Here is an 18,208-nt window from a genome sequence, read left to right on the forward strand (position 1 = left end):
CAAGTAAAACTTCTTATACTCTACAAAACACCGCTCTACCAAAACCGCCAACCTTTTTTCTTTTCTTCAAATACAACTTCTTGCTTGCGGCTGGGTAAAGGTGGTGGACTTTCACTTTGACGTACATTACCAGGTACCGGTCGTGGTGGTGCTACCGTCGAAGGCGCCCTCATATCATTTGCCAGTGATGTCGGTGTTTTTGGACTAATATCAACTTCTTGTAATGTCGGCAAACTCGTCTTTCCATGCTGATCCATACCTTCACCTTCGAGGTCAGCATTCTCATCCGGTGGCAGTTCTATACCAATTGTTGAACTAAGCTTAATTGAAGCTTGTTTAAATGTATCACTCAACTTAATTTGTACCACATTGATAAACATCGATGTAAGCGCCAAACCGAATATCAAATACAACGTACTACACATCATAAAGATCGGATGTTTCGGTACAAGATCACCAAATCCTATAGTTGACATTGAGATAAAAACAAAATAGAATGCTTCAAAGTATGTCCAGTCTTCCCACATGCAATAAAATAATGCACCAATCAATATATAGCTAATCAATAAGGTGGAAGCCACCGAAATGGGTAAATTGAATTCATCATCGATTTCGAATGTTTCATCGAAGGGTGAGGATGGTGTTTCGGGTGCTGTTGATCTTGATTCGATATCAGCTTCGCGTCCAAAGAACATACTCGAACGTCGTGCGAATTTCATAGCATCGCGCACCGATTGATGTTTTCGTATATTCCGACATGTTCCAGTGTAGTACAATCGACGCACATAGACCCACAGGAACTTGAGTGCTCGCGTGAAGAGTTTACCATAATCTGCCAAAATCAGTAGGAACAAAGGTATGCCGATTATAGCATAGACGATAGCTAACGTACGACCCAAATCTGTTACTGGCGCAATATGTCCGTAACCTGAAAAGATCAAAAGGTCAGAAAAATATCAGTTTATAGTTTATATGGACTAACAGAACTATGTTTAAAGTCGATGTGATTAAATTCTATTGGAAGGACTTTCATTCATCGAATAATCATTTATAAAATGTCTTTAGACTATAGCATGGCTAGGGAAATTTAGATTTTTCTAAAATTTTCCAAAAGTATCCGCTCCTATCGAGATAAGGGGGCCGATATTTAAAGGCATTGTATAGGCTTACAAGTAAGATATGTTTGCTTTCTTCCCTTTCTAATACACTGCCGTTTGACACTGACCGAAGTGTTAAAACTACCGGGGCAGGGTGTATTTATTAGCGGAAAAGGGAGCAAAATTTAAGATATGGGTTGCTGTGATGGTAATTTTTTTGGACATATTTAGTATGAAATATGTGGTGCATTATATTTGACCTATAGAAAATTTTACAAAAATCGAGGAATGGGATATCCAAGGACGTGTAGTTATATCAACATTAAGAATCCAAACGGAAGTAAAGTGTTTCCATCCGTTCAAAAGTTAACTGTGAAAAACAGTACTACAGCTACTCCACACCCTACTACACCGAATAGCCTCCACAAAAGGGAGATAGAACAAGCATCATGGTCAGGTGAGCGCAGCTGTGAACGAACAGCTGATACATATCTTACTTGTAAACTTTTACAATGGTTTTAAGGTTTTTCTAATATTCATTGAAGTAAAGGTTTGTCGGTCCAAATTGCTCGAACTTCTCTTCCAATTTGCTCTGGGAGCTTTTTATTGTTTTTTTCTGCAAATTAGCTGGCCTCAACCTAACTGTCTTATGACGACTCCGAGCGGCATCTGAAAAAAGATGAATTTTTGATGAGAATATTTTTATGACGAAAATTCAATTCCCACTTCAGTAAGAAACTCTCTAAACCAAAACAACTATAGGCAAATTTTTAAAAGTTTTTTTTTACAGTCATAATATTTAAACCTAACCCACATAGCATATGGAAGATTGATTAAAGTATAAATCACCAGAATGAGACATTTTCGACTCCTTTTGTCTACTAAAGACTGTTTAATCAATTCTGCGATCAAAAGAAGACTCGAAATCGACTCCCTCTTATGAGTGAAATATGATTTATTGAAAAAGCAACAACAAAATGTAAAGCGATCACAAAAAATGATAAAAATAAGATTCCAAATAGACTCTTAAATGTCTCGAGAAAGAACGCAAAAGCTTTAAAACACACTTAAAAATTATTCCCAAAAGATTCAAAAATGATGGTAAATATGACTCGAAAAAGACTAAATACTGATTCGAAATATAGGTTAAAAGAGTAGAGTACCATTTTCTCGCGACGAGGGAGTCTTTCCTGATCAGAAAATGAGCGCATATATGCTTATTTTGATCATGCTGGAGACTCGAAAAAGACTCTAATATGATTAATAATTTCAAAACATGCTGGGTGGGAACTGGTCTGAAACCTTAACTCACTATTTGCTGTATAACCCTAACCCTTCTTCTTTCCCTTTTTCTTTTCTATTTTTCTATTTAAGTTATTTGTTCCGTTAAAATGTCTAGCTTAGTCATAAATTAAAACAGGCATGCTTAACCAACGAACCGATATCATTTCGTTACGATAATTAACGTTAATAAACGAAACAAAGTCATTTCGTTTCGCTTATTAACGTTAAGAACGTCAAATTAACGAAATGATTTCGTTACGTTATCTGCCATATCAAAACGAAATCAAATCGTTTATGTTGATTATTAAATTCAAACTATGCTGGCAAAGCTGATTGATGGCGGAGTCATTAAAGGTGAAAGCATTAGCCAAGCTGATTGCAACTTTTCTCATGAATTTTGACAGTACGAACATTTCTCAGAGTATTTTTGACATTACCACCAACGAATTACACAAACAAATTACATGGAGTTTGTGTGTGTATGTGCGCTCGTTGTTACCACCTTACGGCTTCACCATGGCTATAGCATTGCCAGCACAATTCAAACATAAAGTATCAAGTTTTTGTTAAGGTTTTTAACGTTAACGAAAGCTTTTAGTTTCGGTTAAAAACGAGATACAATTTATCTTGATAATTTCTTTATCGATAATATTTCGAAGTGTTTCAACGGAAACGGTGGAAATTTTTTGATAAACGATTAGCTTAACGTTAAGGTGCATCCCTGAATTAAAACATATAATTCCCATAAATTGTTATAATTCACATAAATTGTTACTCGGTTGTTGTACGATAAAAGACTCGTTGTCTTAATGAACTAATAATGATTGTTAAATATATAAATAAAAAAATAAATACATTCGGAAGGAATATCCCACTTAGAAATGTTTCTTCCTAATTAGAAAAACTTGTTCCTAAAGATTTTGATAGTGCCTTAAACCCAGGACCTATGGTGGTAGCCGAGCATGCTGTCGGCACACCACGGTGGACGCTTAAAGGTAAATTAGTATGACATTTTCGGAAAGTCTATCTTAAAAAAGTGTAAAACGCGGTGAGGTACACAAGGTCAAAGGGTCATAAGGTCAATTGGTCTCTTCAGAAAATGTGAGTTGACTTTATGACCATTTCAGAAAAGCAAAACGGTCATAAAGTCAATATTCTTGAAATTGTGACGATTTGATTTGGTCAAACCTTAAATTTGCCCTTTGGAAAGTGGAAAGTTGAGGGAGAAGTTAAAGAGAGGGAACAACGGAGAAAGAGAGGGAGTGGAAAAACGTGGAAGAAGGAAGGCGCAGACGGCTCGTACCATAATAGCTGACGGCATCACACTCTGACGGCCAACACTTGAAATAAGTTGCACTATTCGTAGGATGAGTTCAGTGCAACGTTCAACCCCATTTTTTATTACAGTTGCTCCCCTCTGAGCTCGGCAAAAGCTCTAACGGTTTGGGCGACAACAAATTTGGGTACATTAGTATTATGGAGAGCATATCTGAGACCTTTTGTCAAACGGTATACGCAACTTCTATTCTCTCTCGCAAATAAGTTTTCCACATGCGTCTCAAAGACGTAACGAAAGGAAGATCGTTAATATTGCTCCAAGATGTATGACGATAGTTACTACGAATGTCTACTTCTCCTAAAACATAAGCCAGCAAACTACTGCGTCGTCTATCACGCCACACGAAGAAGCGCAACAAAAGGCTTTAGATGGCTGCTCTTAAAGAATTGTACAACCTTGAAAATAAACCCAGTCACTAAAGCGGGTTTCAAAGCGTTCCGGGCAGAACAGCTTCAAGGAAGGTAGCAACCAAATGCAGTTTGTCAAAAAACAAACTGTTATCCCTGTGCGCCAAAAAAAGGGGGGGGGGGGTGGATCCCAGGGCAACAGTAGGTTAGTACTGCTAACGGCTAACTGATAAGACCAAAATGATCACATTGCTTACCACAACTCTTCCTCTCTCTACGTAAAAAGATCAGTCTTATTTGAGACGGGGAATGAGAGTTGGACAATGCAACACATGTAAGGTATTCTAGGGTATGCCATACTTCAATAGGACCAAAGCTGAGTCTATTATGAATCCTAACTGTTTCTTTCTAGGTACATTAGTTGGGATCTTAACGGGCGATTTTATGATATTACTACTTGGTGAACGCATAGACGGAAACTCGATCCCGGCAACATATTGATTTTTTCGTCGATTGCAAGGCGAGAGCAAGCGGAAGAAAAGGCATTTTTTGCCAGGAATTTGTATCCGTGTATAAACGACAACATGGGAACCCACAACTGTAGGTACGAGGAAAGCGGAGTCGATCACTTCCTTTGCAGTTATGCAGGTGTCGCCAGGACAGGCATAGTATGTATCAATAAGACTTTATTGACTATTTAGCATAGCTGGGCTCTGCATTTTATTCGTCCGCAGGAGTGAGAGTTCTAGCCAACATTAGAGCTTAAAAAGATTTTCAGCGGTTACAAACTAAGATGTATTAGTGCTTCGAAGGAATAAGAGATCACAAAATGTATCTTCTTATTGAGTTTAAAATAGCGTTTTTATGTACGACGACATGAGATGATCTATGTATATTGGTTGATTAAGCTTTCATGCAAATAGTATTCTCAAACCTATGCTTGTTATTAAGGTCCAACAGAATAAAATGCAATTGACAAAGTTCCATGACTTTTGACCAGGATATCGACGTATACCCAATTCGGCGAGTGAATTCAGTTCTTCCTCGAATTTGCGGAGCTTTTGTCGTGCCAATAACTTCCAGTCGTCTTCCCTGTAGAAAACAAGAAAGTATTGACATGTAAAATCCAGAAAATCTCGAGTCTACTCGTTATATTTAACTACCTCATGTTGTGACTAACTTCCCAAAGATTGTCGACAAAGTCACGCTTCACCTTACGCACTTCGCATTTGTAAATGTTCTCGGATGTACCTTCCGTATAACGAAATATCAACCCACCAAAACCACAAAGCAATATGAGAATGATCATCTCTACAATACACATATTGCGCAAAAGGCGTATTGTGTTTAACTCAGCAGGAAAGTCCAGTTTCATGCGTCGCCATTGTTGACGTGCATCCCAGTAGAGGTGACGAATTATTTCTTTGGAAAGTAAACTTTTGGGTAAATCTTCAGCGGTTAAGTCTTGCGGTAAAAGTAACTCCTCGGAGGCGAAATGAACTTCATGTTTTGCGATGACCTCTTGCTTTAAGGCGCGTCTTTTGCTAAAGAAATCAATCAATTTGCACATTATAGTTGTCATTAGTGGCACAGCAGCTGCAGCTTTTCGCGCTTCCTCCTCAAGTCTAGCGATTTCCGCTGCCTTAGTTGCAGCTAGTATTGTAGCCTCCTCTTCAGCTCTTTGCAAACTTTGCTTTCGTCGTCTAGCAATTTCTGTGAGTGAGTCTTTGCGTGGTGTACTATAACGTCGACGTATCTCACCTTTCTCTGTTTGTAGTTCCGTTTTGGGATACTCGGGCACCTGTTGCTCTACTAGTGATGCAGGCGTTTCAGGCTCTGGTGTAAAGCTGCCTGATTTATTGTTGGCTTCATTTTCGGTCAATCGTCTGATTATTTCTGCACGTTGTTCTGGAGTTTTTGAACGCCTTTGGGGACGCACGGGCGAAAGTGAATTGTTACGACTCACACTATGTCGCTCTGGTGGTTGAGGTGGTGGTCCACGTACACCTGCGACATAATTTAAATTCCCAGTGTTAGCTGATACCTGTCGACGTACTGCGTGTGGTGGTTTATCAATTTCTTCGGAAGACGAGAATTGTGTAGATGATTCGTCATAGCCGCTATGACGGTGACGTGGCTGCAATATTGGCGCTTCGTTTCGCTGCAAACGCAAACTATGTATCATGCGTCGGCGTTCCTCTGCATCCGAGGGTAATTGTATGCGATCACTCAGTTTGCGATAGCTCTGCAAAATGCGCTTACGTTCATCACTATCGTGCAGTTGCTTGTAGCGTAAGCGATGTTCACGTTTTTCACGTTCAAAATTACGCTTGTCGGACTCAAAGCGTTTACGTTCTTCCTCGAAGCGGCGCAAATTCTGTTCTAATCGGCTAAGATTTTCATCGGCGGCTGGACGTGTATGCGTCGAAGGATGACATTGAAGTCTTTTAGTGTTGGGTGCGGCACTGCTGTTGCTATTAGTAGCTGCTGTCTTAATCGGATTAGCAGTTAGTTCGCCTTCACTAGATTCGTCTTTGTGTCGTGGTGAGGAGAGACTACGGTGCTTTACTGCACGTATAATTTCGTCTGCTTCTGGACTAGTTAGACGCTCAGCCTCGCGGGGCTGCGAGTGGCTTCGCGCGGCCGTGGTTGCAAATGTTTTATCACGGCGCCGCAAAATTTTACTTTCATGCGCCGACATTGTGCCAGGTGGACGTATTTGCATGCGTACTGTTTGTGTTCCGCTGGTTTCTTCGGAAGCCGTGGTGATATCAATTGCACTACTTTCATCCTCAGAGTAACAACGCACCCCGCCTGCCGTGGCTGTCGGATCAGGAGTTTTTTCACGTGGTGGACGCATTACCTTTCGCAGGCGACGGCGGACTACCACACCTTCGGGTGGCAGGGGCTGATCCATACTGATTAGTTGCGTGAGTGACGCTTTTGTAATAAACTTTTAGGAAGTTCTTTGATACTTTGAGTTGAGCTATCAATCAGTTTGATTAAGCACGAGATCTGGCGGCCAATAGTAGAGTTTCATTTGAGTTATCAATCAGTTTGGTTATTAAGCCAGCGAGTAGCAGAGTATAAGGATTATTGTGAAGTACTTTAATAAAGGCCATTTTTCTATTATTCAATATTGGATTTATTTATTCAACAGTTTAGTGATTCGAACTTAGCAGAGGATTGCAAATAAGAGGATTTGCAAGTAAAATTCGTTACAATTTTATTATTTTGCTGCATAAAATGTTTAATTTTTTATAAAGTTTTTTTTTTAATAAAATTCCTTTCATTTAGCTTAATTTATCCCCAAGGTCGAAAAAAAGATTAATAATCATGGAAAAATATTTGCGAAGATCTCCGGAACAGGAACCGACCGAAGTTCAATATGCAAAACAGTGCGCTGCAGGTAGCAGAGCTTTGGAAGTCGAGGAGCTGTCGAAAAAGAGATCGGAGAAAAATTCGAGGAGAAGCTTCGTGTTTCTCCGTTATCGGCAAGCTAGACCGATCAAATATCAGCTATGGTCGAAAACATGAGCAAAATCGCTACGTAGCTATGGACCACGGCGATCGGGAGGCAGGCTGCAGGAGTCCTAACAGAAGCAGTGCTTGCAAACAGCTTAAGAACAAAAAAAAAACTCTCTACAGCTATTGCCTATCTCCGAATGATACTATTCCATAAAAAAGACAATCTAGATTAGCTTGATGAAGATCACAGTGATTTTAAACGTAACTTAGGAGTCAAGGAAGCTTTCAAAAACTAGGCAGATCTAGATCTGGCTACCAGGTTCATTTGGGTCATATACAAGCAAGCCATGCCTGAGTTGAAACCATTAAATACGTGAGCAAAAATATAATGCTGATGTCTATCAGTATTGCGTCATTGATTAATAGGAGTCCAAAAAATATTCGGCAGTGTTGCAGTATTAGCTCATTGAATAAAAATGTATTAAAAATAAAATAAATGTAAGGCGCGATAACCTCCGAAGAGAGTTTAGGCCGAGCTTCTCTTCCAATTTGCGTCGTGCTCCTCTTGATTTTCCCTACAATTTGGCCGGACGGGACCTACATATATTATGCCGACTCCGAACGGCATCTGCAAGGCAGATGAGTTTTCACTGAGAGCTTTTCATGGCAGAAATACACTCAAGAGCGCTTGCCAAACACTGCCGAGGGGCGACGCCGCTTAGAAAAATTGTCTTCTAATTGAAAAACCTTATTTCTAAAATTTTGACGTTGCCTTGCCCGGGGTGTGAACCCAGGGCATACGGTGTGGTAGGCGGAGCACGCTACCATCACACCACGGTTTATTAATTGCGCCCGCTACCAAGTGCTGATAAGCAATTTTTGAAGGAGTGGTTTAATACTATTAAAAACAGGAATGCAAAACAATCTCTGGGAAAACACCGTCCACCAAACCAGCACATACTCACGGAGAGGATGCGACACTGGGTAGATTCTTCACAAAAAAGAGAATATGCACTTTATTCGTAAAGGAATAGCTTAAGTAGACCTACGAAGCATGAAGCTTGGAAGTAGCGTCGGGCCCAATTCTTCATTGTCTTTCCTAGGTGTAGGTGGAGTAAAAAAGCGGATATCAATATCAATAGTCATCCTGGTTATGTAAGATATTAAATCCTCTGGAACACTATTTTAAGAAGTCAATAGTCAGAAGTTAAGATAACTAATGGATGAGCCCCAATGTTATGTACAACTCACTCTTATCTGGCAAGATAACTTAACTACAGATCAGCTGGCTACAGCAAAGAGGGAGATCCTCCTCAAAGGATAAGCTTCCCACTATAAATATGTTAGTCGAAGACCACCAAGTAGAAACTACCAAGAAGTGAATTGTGATAAGCCGCTCACATCCGCTAGGTGGCGCATCGGTCGAAATACACGAAAAAACCCTTAAGTGTTTTTTTTTATATTTAACTTCCTGGAAAGCTAAAGGTTTGAAATTTTGGACGCACGGAGTTGAAAGTAGCAGGTGGAAGAAGACTTGATCGCCCCTGGTGCTCCCAATTGGCGTCAGTTGTGGCAAAACAGGGATGCAAGTGATACAGATTTAGGATAACACTTAGAAATGGCAATCATTCCACAATGATCAGTAAGACTCATTGGAGCGAAGTATCGATAAAATTGGCAAAATAAAAGATCGTCCAGCGGATAAGAAAATTTTTTCTGGAAATCAAAACGGAGTTCACTGCTTAGTGTTCTATACGTATTGTCATATTCAGCCTGTGAAGTTTAAGATTTTCGGAACATACTTGGGGCTGTTTCTGCAGTGATTGATTTTTCCCATCATCTACCAAAAGAACGCAACCTTTTTATGACGAAACCCAAAACAAAGTTACGCAGCCTAAGAAAATTCAACTTAAACTTCGGTATATTTATTTCTTTTGGGCAAAATGGGTAAAAAACGTTTAAGAAGCACGCCAACTTTTGATAATAATTAGTGTCAAAATACATAATCCGGCCCTAAGAGTCACACCACTTATATGTCGAGAGTCTCTGTTTTGTCAGAGCGACGCATTCGCATTTACATAATTTACTTAGGTGATCTCTGCTTAGATTAATGAATTTGGCTGATACTCTCGTTGCTGGGAGTATATACAATTTGGGCTGCTTTTACCAAGGGAATATGATCCATTGTTGTCGTAACTTATGATTTCCCTTTGCCTTTGTAAGTCCATCGAAGGGCTCTGAACCATAGAAAGCTGCTATAGCACCTTGCTTGGCTAGGTCTAGTCTGCCTATTTATTAACTTCATATCCCTGATGCCCAGGAACTCATACTAACAAAACCCTGTTTTTGGCTCCCAGATCATTTAGAACTCCAATGCATATATTCACTAGCCAAAAGTAATTGTGTAAGACTGCAAGGCACGTAAGGCTGTCGGGCTGTGTGACATAATAGGGATACTCCTCTTCGTAGACATTCTCTATCGCAAACTTCTATTGCATGGATTTCTTGAAGAAAGAATATGAAAGAGTGGATTCTCATGAATGCACAAAGTGCATTAGCAGGGGACGTTCTCATTGCAACCATTATACCAAAACAAACTAGTCGATGCAGCTTGCATAATTTTGTTATTGATGTTCTTTGCGTGGTCCTTGGCCACCCAACCAAGGAAGCATATGTCACTATTGGCTTCACAACAATATTAAATATCCAGTATATCATTCTGGTAGATACCTCCCATGTTTTGCAATAGAGTCTAGTGCGGGTGAAGAAAGATCGTGTTGCATTCCACGTGAGGAAAAGGAAAGGATTGATAAACCGTCCTTTGATATCATACCATCTATGATGCGCAGGGCTTGTTTCATGCGATTGGATACTGTTTCCTCGTGCATCTCTGCGATGCAGATTATTAATCTACATACCGTTGTGAGTAAAATTCATTGGATTTCAGTAACCGAAGGATTACATCTATGACTAGAGCCCACAAGAGAGGAGGGAGTACATTCCCTGGTGGGCATCACTAATAGCCACAATTGTCTCAGTTGTCCCTCCCAGCTCAAGACAAACTTTTTAGCATGGATAGCACCCAGCGAATGATCAAGGGGTTTATATTAGTGTTGGAAAGCTATCGATAGTTAGCGATAGTTTTTATTTTAATATAAGTTAGAGTCCCTAGTCACTAAAAATAAGCAAAGAATCTACATTGGGAACAAAAAAAGACATTTGGTAGGCTAAGCATTGCATTTAGGATTTGCGGAGGCAAGAGAAATTGAAGGGACGAAGTTGAAAATCGGTCAGAACAACACTCTGAAAAAATAGGAATGCTTATTTAAGCCAGTGATGCTCCGGACGCAGACTTTAATAGTACCTATAAGCATATTAATAAACACTCCCAAGCAGACCGTTTACATCGGACAACTCATAAAGCACCAGTATTATCCTTCGTCGACGGACTCGGTATGCAATTAGAGTACTTATCTCTTATCCAAGATAAAGAACGGAGAACCTCAGCTTCATGTATCTAAAAGTTGATATCTACGACGTCAGTGCCAATAGCTGCTCCTTTTTTTCTCAAACACAAATTGGCTGCCAGCCAATCGGAAATATCTGGCAAATTCATTGCATCATGTTCATCCATGGCACCATGGCGGCCGCCGTGGTGTGATAGTAGCGTGCTCCGCCTACCACACCGAATATCCTGGGTTCGCTTTCCGTGCAAAGCAACATCAAACATTTTAGAAACAAGATTTTCCAATTAGAAGAAGATATTTCTAAGCGGGGTCTCCCCTCGTCAGTGTTTGGCAAACACTCTTGAGTGTATTTCTGCCCTGAAAAGCTCTCAGTGAAAACTAATCTGCCTTGCATATGCTGTTCGGAATCTGCATAAAACATTTAGGTCCCGTCGCGCCAATTCGTAGGAAGATAAGCTCGGCCTAAAATCTCTTCGGAGGGTATCGTAAGACCCCAGCGGGTTAGGGGGTCAGAATATACCCGCGGTAGGTATGCCTGTCGTAAGAGACGACTAAAATACCAGATTCAAGGGGTTGTGTAGCGCAACTCTTGAGTGTATTTCTGCCCTGAAAAGGTCTCAGTGAAAACTAATCTGCCTTGCATATGCTGTTCGGAATCTGCATAAAATATTTAGGTCCCGTCGCGCCAATTCGTAGGAAAAATTAAAAATGAGCACGACGCAAATTGGAAGAGAAGCTCGGCCTAAAATCTCTTCGGAGGGTATCGTAAGACCCCAGCGTGTTAGGGGGTCAGAATATACCCGCGGTAGGTATGCCTATCGTAAGAGGCGACTAAAATACCAGATTCAAGGGGTTGTGTAGCGCAACCCTTCAGGCTGCCAGCGCAATATAAGCGTCTCCAAACCCAATTGTCAACCTCACCTATCCGCGGCGAATCTTGTTTCACTAACAGACGAGGCTCTGGTAACCCCAAGCTCCTCATGGAACTTGAAGGTGGGGAGGGAAGCGATGGCCTGAAGGTTTAATGTGGCCACATTAATCGTTCCCGAGATGGTCGGGCTAGCACCTTCACGGTGCTGTGGTACCGGAGCGTACCGGATCTGTATCCGGCAAAGGACCTTCACATCGATAACACTCCCCAAAGCCTTCGGGGAGAAACCTTATCGCTACAACAACAACAAAGTTATCGTAAGGCGTTACATTGATTTTTTTATGTCCAGCCGCACTGGATGCAAAGCACAAAACGAAATAAAGCAACAAAGCACAATAACAGAAAATGGAAAAAATCAACAGTAAAAGTAAATCTAGCCAACAAGTATGCCCGGATAAACCACAAAAAAACCATAGATAGTCACACAAAACTACCAATGGCGCCGATAGTGCGGGACTATCGATAGTTTGCCAACACTAGTTTATAACCATCCTTGGCAATCATAGCTTGTTCGATAGCTTGATGAGTCGTGATATCGAAAATCCCCGAGACGTCAATAAAATCGCAAATAGATATATTTTTAGACTCCAAAACAGTTTTTTCCGCGAGGCTATGAATAGCCGTCTCCGGGGATTTTTCTGACTGATAGGCAAGTTGGCAAATTGAACTAAGTATATAATGTTGTTTTGGTTTTTTTATTTTTTATTTTATTTAAATTTACTACTGTGTTTTTTTTTTAGATTAATTGTTTTGATTCAGTCTTGTTCTTATCTTATTTCATTTGTCTCAGCGTTCTTCCGTTTTATGTTTTTTAGTTACCTTATTTGGCTAAATTTTTTATAAATTTTCTCCCTTATTTCGTTGTAATCTCACAACGTTAATTTGTACACATAAATATTTATAATAATAATGCCTTCTTCATTTTATGCTTCAAAATTGTTTGCTATTTTTAATTGCACCCAAATAAATTTTGAAATCCTTTCATATTCTTTTGATTTTGCATATTCCCTTTATTCACGCTGGTCCACTTAAATCCGTCTTTTTTTCTACACCATTGCTCCGAATGCCAAATTCTATAATTATAGCGCGACTGCTTTGACACCGAAAATTTTTGGAGTATGCACAGATGTTCTCGTTCTTTAAAAAATTCCATAAACTCTTTACGAAAACTCTAAGAAGTTTGATTTCACGGTATAACTTGACATTTATGTTTCACAAAGGCCGTAGTTAACATTTTAAAAAAAATATTTTATTTAAATGTCATTACGTATTCAATGTATGTATATTTAATATATACACACGCGCTCATAAAAATTTATATTTAATATTTAATGTGTTTGCCGAATCAGATTTCTTTGGCCGCCGCACGCACTCGTCTGCCACAAGCGATCTGCTCGTTGTCTGAAAATAAACTGACAGTTTTGTAATTGTTGGCCGGTGTTGTTGAATTTTGTGCTGTGGTTTTTGGTGAAATTAGAAATTTATCATTTTGTGATCTCTTTGTTGTTTATACACTTTACTTGTGCTAAATCTAATTAATTATACAAGGTTACCCATGTAGCACAATGTCACCCTGTACTTTTCACCTTCCAAACTCCCACATTGCTCCTAAAAACTTACTGTTACTTGTTTTTAAACTCCTTTCAGAATATCGAACAAAAATTTTAAAAACGAATTTAAAGTTTTACTTTTTTTAGGAAAAAACTAGAAGTTGGGTACACTTATATATTTTTATAGTTTATTTTGTTCTCATCCGTTAAAAAATAAAATATTTTTCTGCAAATCTGCGTTAAGTCATAAATTTAAATTAAATTTTTAAATAGTTTAATAATAATAGTTTGCTCGTGGGATTTACAATATAGATGAAGAAGAGAACTGTCGCAGTCCCAATCAAATGACATCGGTGATAAGATGGATGACCTGCGACGCGCACGTGAACTCTCAGCAGATTTGACACAGCGTGGTCTAGCGCTACAAGAGCTGCTCGCCAAAGAAATGTTACATCGAGAGGAGCGCTTAGCGCAAGCCAAACCGTCCTATGGAATTGTCATTTGTAGAGCGCGCACTCAAGAATGCTATAGTGTCGCCGCAACTCAAACTACAATCGGGTCGCGCACAATTAGAAAACGCGCGTTAAAATGATTGCGCTAACCCCGAAATTGCAATGCAAGAGCGCCAAGCAGCGGCTAAAAGCGCTGCAAAAATTCGAAGAATGCGAGAAATAGCTGTAAGAGTTATTTCAACAATATTTCAAACGCCTGCATTGTGCAATATGAAGCGCGCGCGTATGAATTGCAGCACACCTATGACATCGCCACTACAAAAGCCACAGGAGTCGTCGATGTCCTTCATACCGGAAGGTCTCATAGAAGATGATGATGGTGGTGAAGCGGAGCTTGATGTTAGCGGTGTGTTAAGACATGGCAATTTTGGTTGTGATGCTGAGATTCCCGAAAAACGTGATGAGGATTTAATGTTAAAAAATAGAAGATCGTATGGTGGTTATATGGAAGAGGTTGCGGGAGGGCGTACGCCTAATAAACGGCCAGGCACAGCGACTTCACGAAGTGGGCGGCCTTTAACAGGTCGGACGCGGCGACCGAGAATGGGTCCACAAGCAGAAGGTGATGCTGCTAATGAAAGCGTAGTGGATGCCGCTGGTGTTTCAAAAGGGGGCATTTGGAGCAATCGCGTTGGCATGCGCGATGAGGATGATAGCTCATTTCGCAGTTCTGACAGTGAAATGGATATGGATGGATTGCTCGGCATAGGACGTGGAGCGGCAGGTGGCGATCATTTAAGCAATTTGAACTTAGAGTTTGTAGAGAAGGTATTAAAGGTGTTTTTCTCGAGAAACTTTGACTACAACTCTGTGTTTTATTTTACTTGGTATTGATAATATTAAGCGCATAGAGCAGATGCAACGACAAAGGCGAGTGGAACGTAGCAGACCGCTTATAGGTAATTCTTCACTGTGCTTCCGGGCTAGTTTTGCAAATAACATGCTAAGACCGGGGTTTTCAGTGCGAGTTTAAACTCCAGCTAAAGTTGACTAGAGTTTAACCTTGTGACTTTGTTCAATAACATAAAATTTTACAGCTGGCACTGAAAAACCGGGCATTAAATTTACTACCTTCGTCAGATATTATATGCTATTTTAATACAATATTAGTTACTTCTATCCATACATTTTTGTAAAATTTTATTACCTTTTTGAAAATGGGATTAAATTACTCCCCTTTTTTCCTCTCCTTAAAAACAACCATTATTGCGGAGTGTCACATTTAAAAACAAGCTACATCGGGAACCTCCTGTAATTGAATCATGATTTAATACATCACTATCAGCTGTTCAGTGTTCGATATAATTGACCTGTACTTTTCACAAATCACACACACCTGTGTGTGATTTGTGTGTACTTTTGGTAAGGAAAGAAGGTGGCGCAAAATGAGTACCAATTTAATCTTACTTTTTGAGTGACATTTCTTGATTATTTTTTTGGGATATGTTGTTGTTTTTTGATTAAAGTTGAATTACGAAAAAAAAAGTCCAAGATACATACGTTTATGATGAAATGAATATTCAGGTATTCTCATTCCGTTTTGGTTTTACCTTATTCTGACAAGATCGGAAAGCATATATTGCAAGATTGTCTGTCATACATAACTGCCTTTGAAGTCTACTACGATCGGATTAGATCTTTTATACTTTTCGAAGTCTACCACATTATATAAACCGCCGCCAGATTATTTTAGATAAAAAGACAACTTTATATTTCCCAATGTAATATAGACCAATTTTTACAGAAAACTAACTTCGTTCAGAAAATTTGTAGCAACCAGGATTTTATTACATGTAAATACTGGCGATAGGGGTACTGAATGGATTCAGGAGCGCAATTTACAGCTTCCGCAACCCAATTGTCAAACTCACCTACGCGAGGCGAACCCTGTTACCAGTTTGAATGTATCATACACATATTCAGCGGTCGGGGCTCTGGCTACCACAAGTTCCTAATGAAACTACGGGGTGGGAGCGGTATGGCCTAGAAGGTTTAAGGTAGTCATATTAAATCGTTCCCGAGATAGTTGTGCTTTTGTCTTAATGGTGTTTTTTACGGGAACGTACCGGATCTTTGTCCGGCAAAGGACCATCGCTACAACAGCAACAATATAGAGCTGGTGATGGAACGATACGAGTACTGAGTGAGTAGTATCGATACTTTTCCAAAAAATACTCGAGGATTTCGTACTCGATGCTTTTTTCCAAGTACTGAGTAAAGTATCGATACTTTACCTCGATGCTTTTCCCCGATACTTTACCATGTGTCGATGGTCTACATGTTTAAGATCAACAAAGTTCAGTCCATTAGCACCACAACTTGAGCATAATTTGAGATTGTGGACGATGCGGTAAAAGCTCCGCGTTTAACTTCAACCGACTTTTTGCTGATGGTGGAATGGGAGACGATTTCTGCATATGGTAATTATGAAAAGTTGCTAACTCCATAAAATTTCAATACATTTGAACTTCTCATGCAATATAGCTTTTTCGTTCTATTGTGAAATTTTGGTGGATGGAGTTAGCAGCTTTTACAGCATCGTCGACGATATTTTAGTATTGAAAATGGTCGAAGTCAGACTATATCTACGTCTACTTTCAAAAATGGGAAAAAGAAACAATGCTTTAACAAATACTAATGAGATGGGACCTACATGTTTTACGCCGACTCCGAACGTGATCTACAAGGCAGATGAGTTTTCACTGAGGAGCTTTTCATGGCAGATATACACTCGGAGTATTTGCCAAATGACTTGGGGGGGCCCAGCTCGAAAACTTTTTTTTTCAAATTGAAAAACCTTGTTCCTACAGATGTCGCTTTGTTTTTGGCTTGAACCCAAAATCTTCAGAATGGTAAGCAGAGCAAGCTATAACCACACCACGGCGGCCGCCAACATAAATCTTTTTTATTAAGCTGAAGAAAATTTAGAAGTTTCGCAAACCGTTAATCAAAAGCCGTTGATATCACTTTGCAATACGTGGAAAATATGGTTCTTGGTATTACATATAGATCCGATCAAAAGCAGATAACAGCTACCCCTACTTTGAAAAAATGGGGCTAACAGTTTTAATCTTAACAAAATTGTCAATATATATATGGTACGTAACAATAATACCAGTAGATATAGACTTATCAAAAGATTTTTATACAGTCTACCACGGCACCTTACTGCAAGACTTGTAAGGGTCTCCTCTTCCTCCTAGTCTCAAAAGGTGGACCGCAAATTATCTGTCTGGTCGGCAGACATCGTTGTGATTCAGGAACCTAAAATCTAAACCCAGAAGCATTAAAAATGTGGTATTCAATACCCGGTTTGGTTTAACTTCTACATATCGAAGCTTCCTTCGCCATCGGAAGAAGTTACCATTGTTTCCTACACGAGGACTACACGATAATGGCTACAGCTCCCGCTTCACCCATCCATGAGCTATGTTATAAAATAGACATGTATCTGCTTAAATTCTCCAGCTTTTCCCCCTCGCGAAAACTGACATTGTCACCGAACAAATCATAGGCTACCTCATTTGCAACATACATGAAACAAATGTTAACTATATTGGCCATCCACGTCGATGGCATTACGCTACCGACTACCAAAAATGCAATGCATCGAAATTGTACATAGAATCCAAAATCCTCAAATCTTTTGCCGGCAGCATTTGGGGCAAAGATAATTTCATTGCCACTTACAAAACAAGCGGCCGACCAATTCCATGCTACGCATCCCCGATGTGGTCAAAACACCGCTCTCAGAACCGATACGGGCTGTTTTCTTATGTCCCCAGAGCACCACCTACATAGTGAGGCGAGAGTGCTCCCCATTAGGAAGAGAAATGAAATGGTTTACAGTTTCTGTTGAATACACAGAAATCTGGACATATATTTAAAAGGCCCCGCAACCCAGGATCTTAAGAAGTCATCTCCGCAAGCATTATGAGGAAATGCGGCACCTGAGATCTCAGCCGGAGGAAGAAGAAGAACACAAAAAGGTCTTCAGTGATATCCACAAAAAGGCGGCGGACCACTATGCCAGCAATTGTCCGCCGAACACCGTTCTTAATGTTAAATACACCGAACTGTAACAGGTTAAACTCTTGCCTTTCCAGAATTATCCCCGATATATGTACATAACGTATATCCTGTTTGCGAAGTGTTCACACATAACACCAACAATCTTTTCAACTGAAATGTGGAACCAACGCCTCTAACACCC

General features: G+C 39.9%; 1 protein-coding gene and 1 pseudogene across 7 annotated transcripts; one reads left to right on the forward strand and one right to left on the reverse strand.

Annotated features, from left to right (window-relative positions):
* Positions 1-13,334, reverse strand: LOC137244051 (uncharacterized). 7 transcript variants are annotated; one of them, XM_067772524.1, is made up of 4 exons: positions 13,201-13,334; positions 5,231-7,304; positions 5,002-5,159; positions 1-928 (listed from the first exon to the last, which is right to left on the reverse strand). In XM_067772524.1, the coding sequence occupies exons 2-4, from the start codon at positions 6,982-6,984 to the stop codon at positions 36-38; spliced, it is 2,805 nt and encodes a 934-aa protein (XP_067628625.1). In that variant the 5' UTR covers positions 6,985-7,304; positions 13,201-13,334; the 3' UTR covers positions 1-35. The 7 variants fall into 7 exon arrangements, with proteins under 7 accessions (XP_067628625.1, XP_067628626.1, XP_067628623.1 ...); XM_067772525.1 differs by having other exon boundaries at positions 5,231-7,082; positions 12,753-13,334; XM_067772522.1 differs by having other exon boundaries at positions 5,231-7,173; positions 12,753-13,334.
* The window catches only part of LOC137245916 (clusterin-associated protein 1 homolog), a 16,920-nt pseudogene continuing 10,990 nt past the window's right edge, over positions 12,279-18,208 (forward strand).

The sequence above is a fragment of the Eurosta solidaginis genome, chromosome 3, assembly GCF_040869045.1.
Source record: "Eurosta solidaginis isolate ZX-2024a chromosome 3, ASM4086904v1, whole genome shotgun sequence".
Classification (NCBI taxonomy): domain Eukaryota; kingdom Metazoa; phylum Arthropoda; class Insecta; order Diptera; family Tephritidae; genus Eurosta; species Eurosta solidaginis.

Bases quoted from the DNA above. Each gene is read 5' to 3' on its own strand.
- LOC137244051 (XM_067772524.1), bottom strand. From the start codon at position 6,984: ATGGATCAGCCCCTGCCACCCGAAGGTGTGGTAGTCCGCCGTCGCCTG. The intron at 5,160-5,230 runs GTAGTTAAATAT...TGTTTTCTACAG, and splicing joins GAAGTTAGTCACAACATGAG to GGAAGACGACTGGAAGTTAT. The intron at 929-5,001 runs GTTTGAGAATAC...TGATCTTTTCAG, and splicing joins GACCTTAATAACAAGCATAG to GTTACGGACATATTGCGCCA.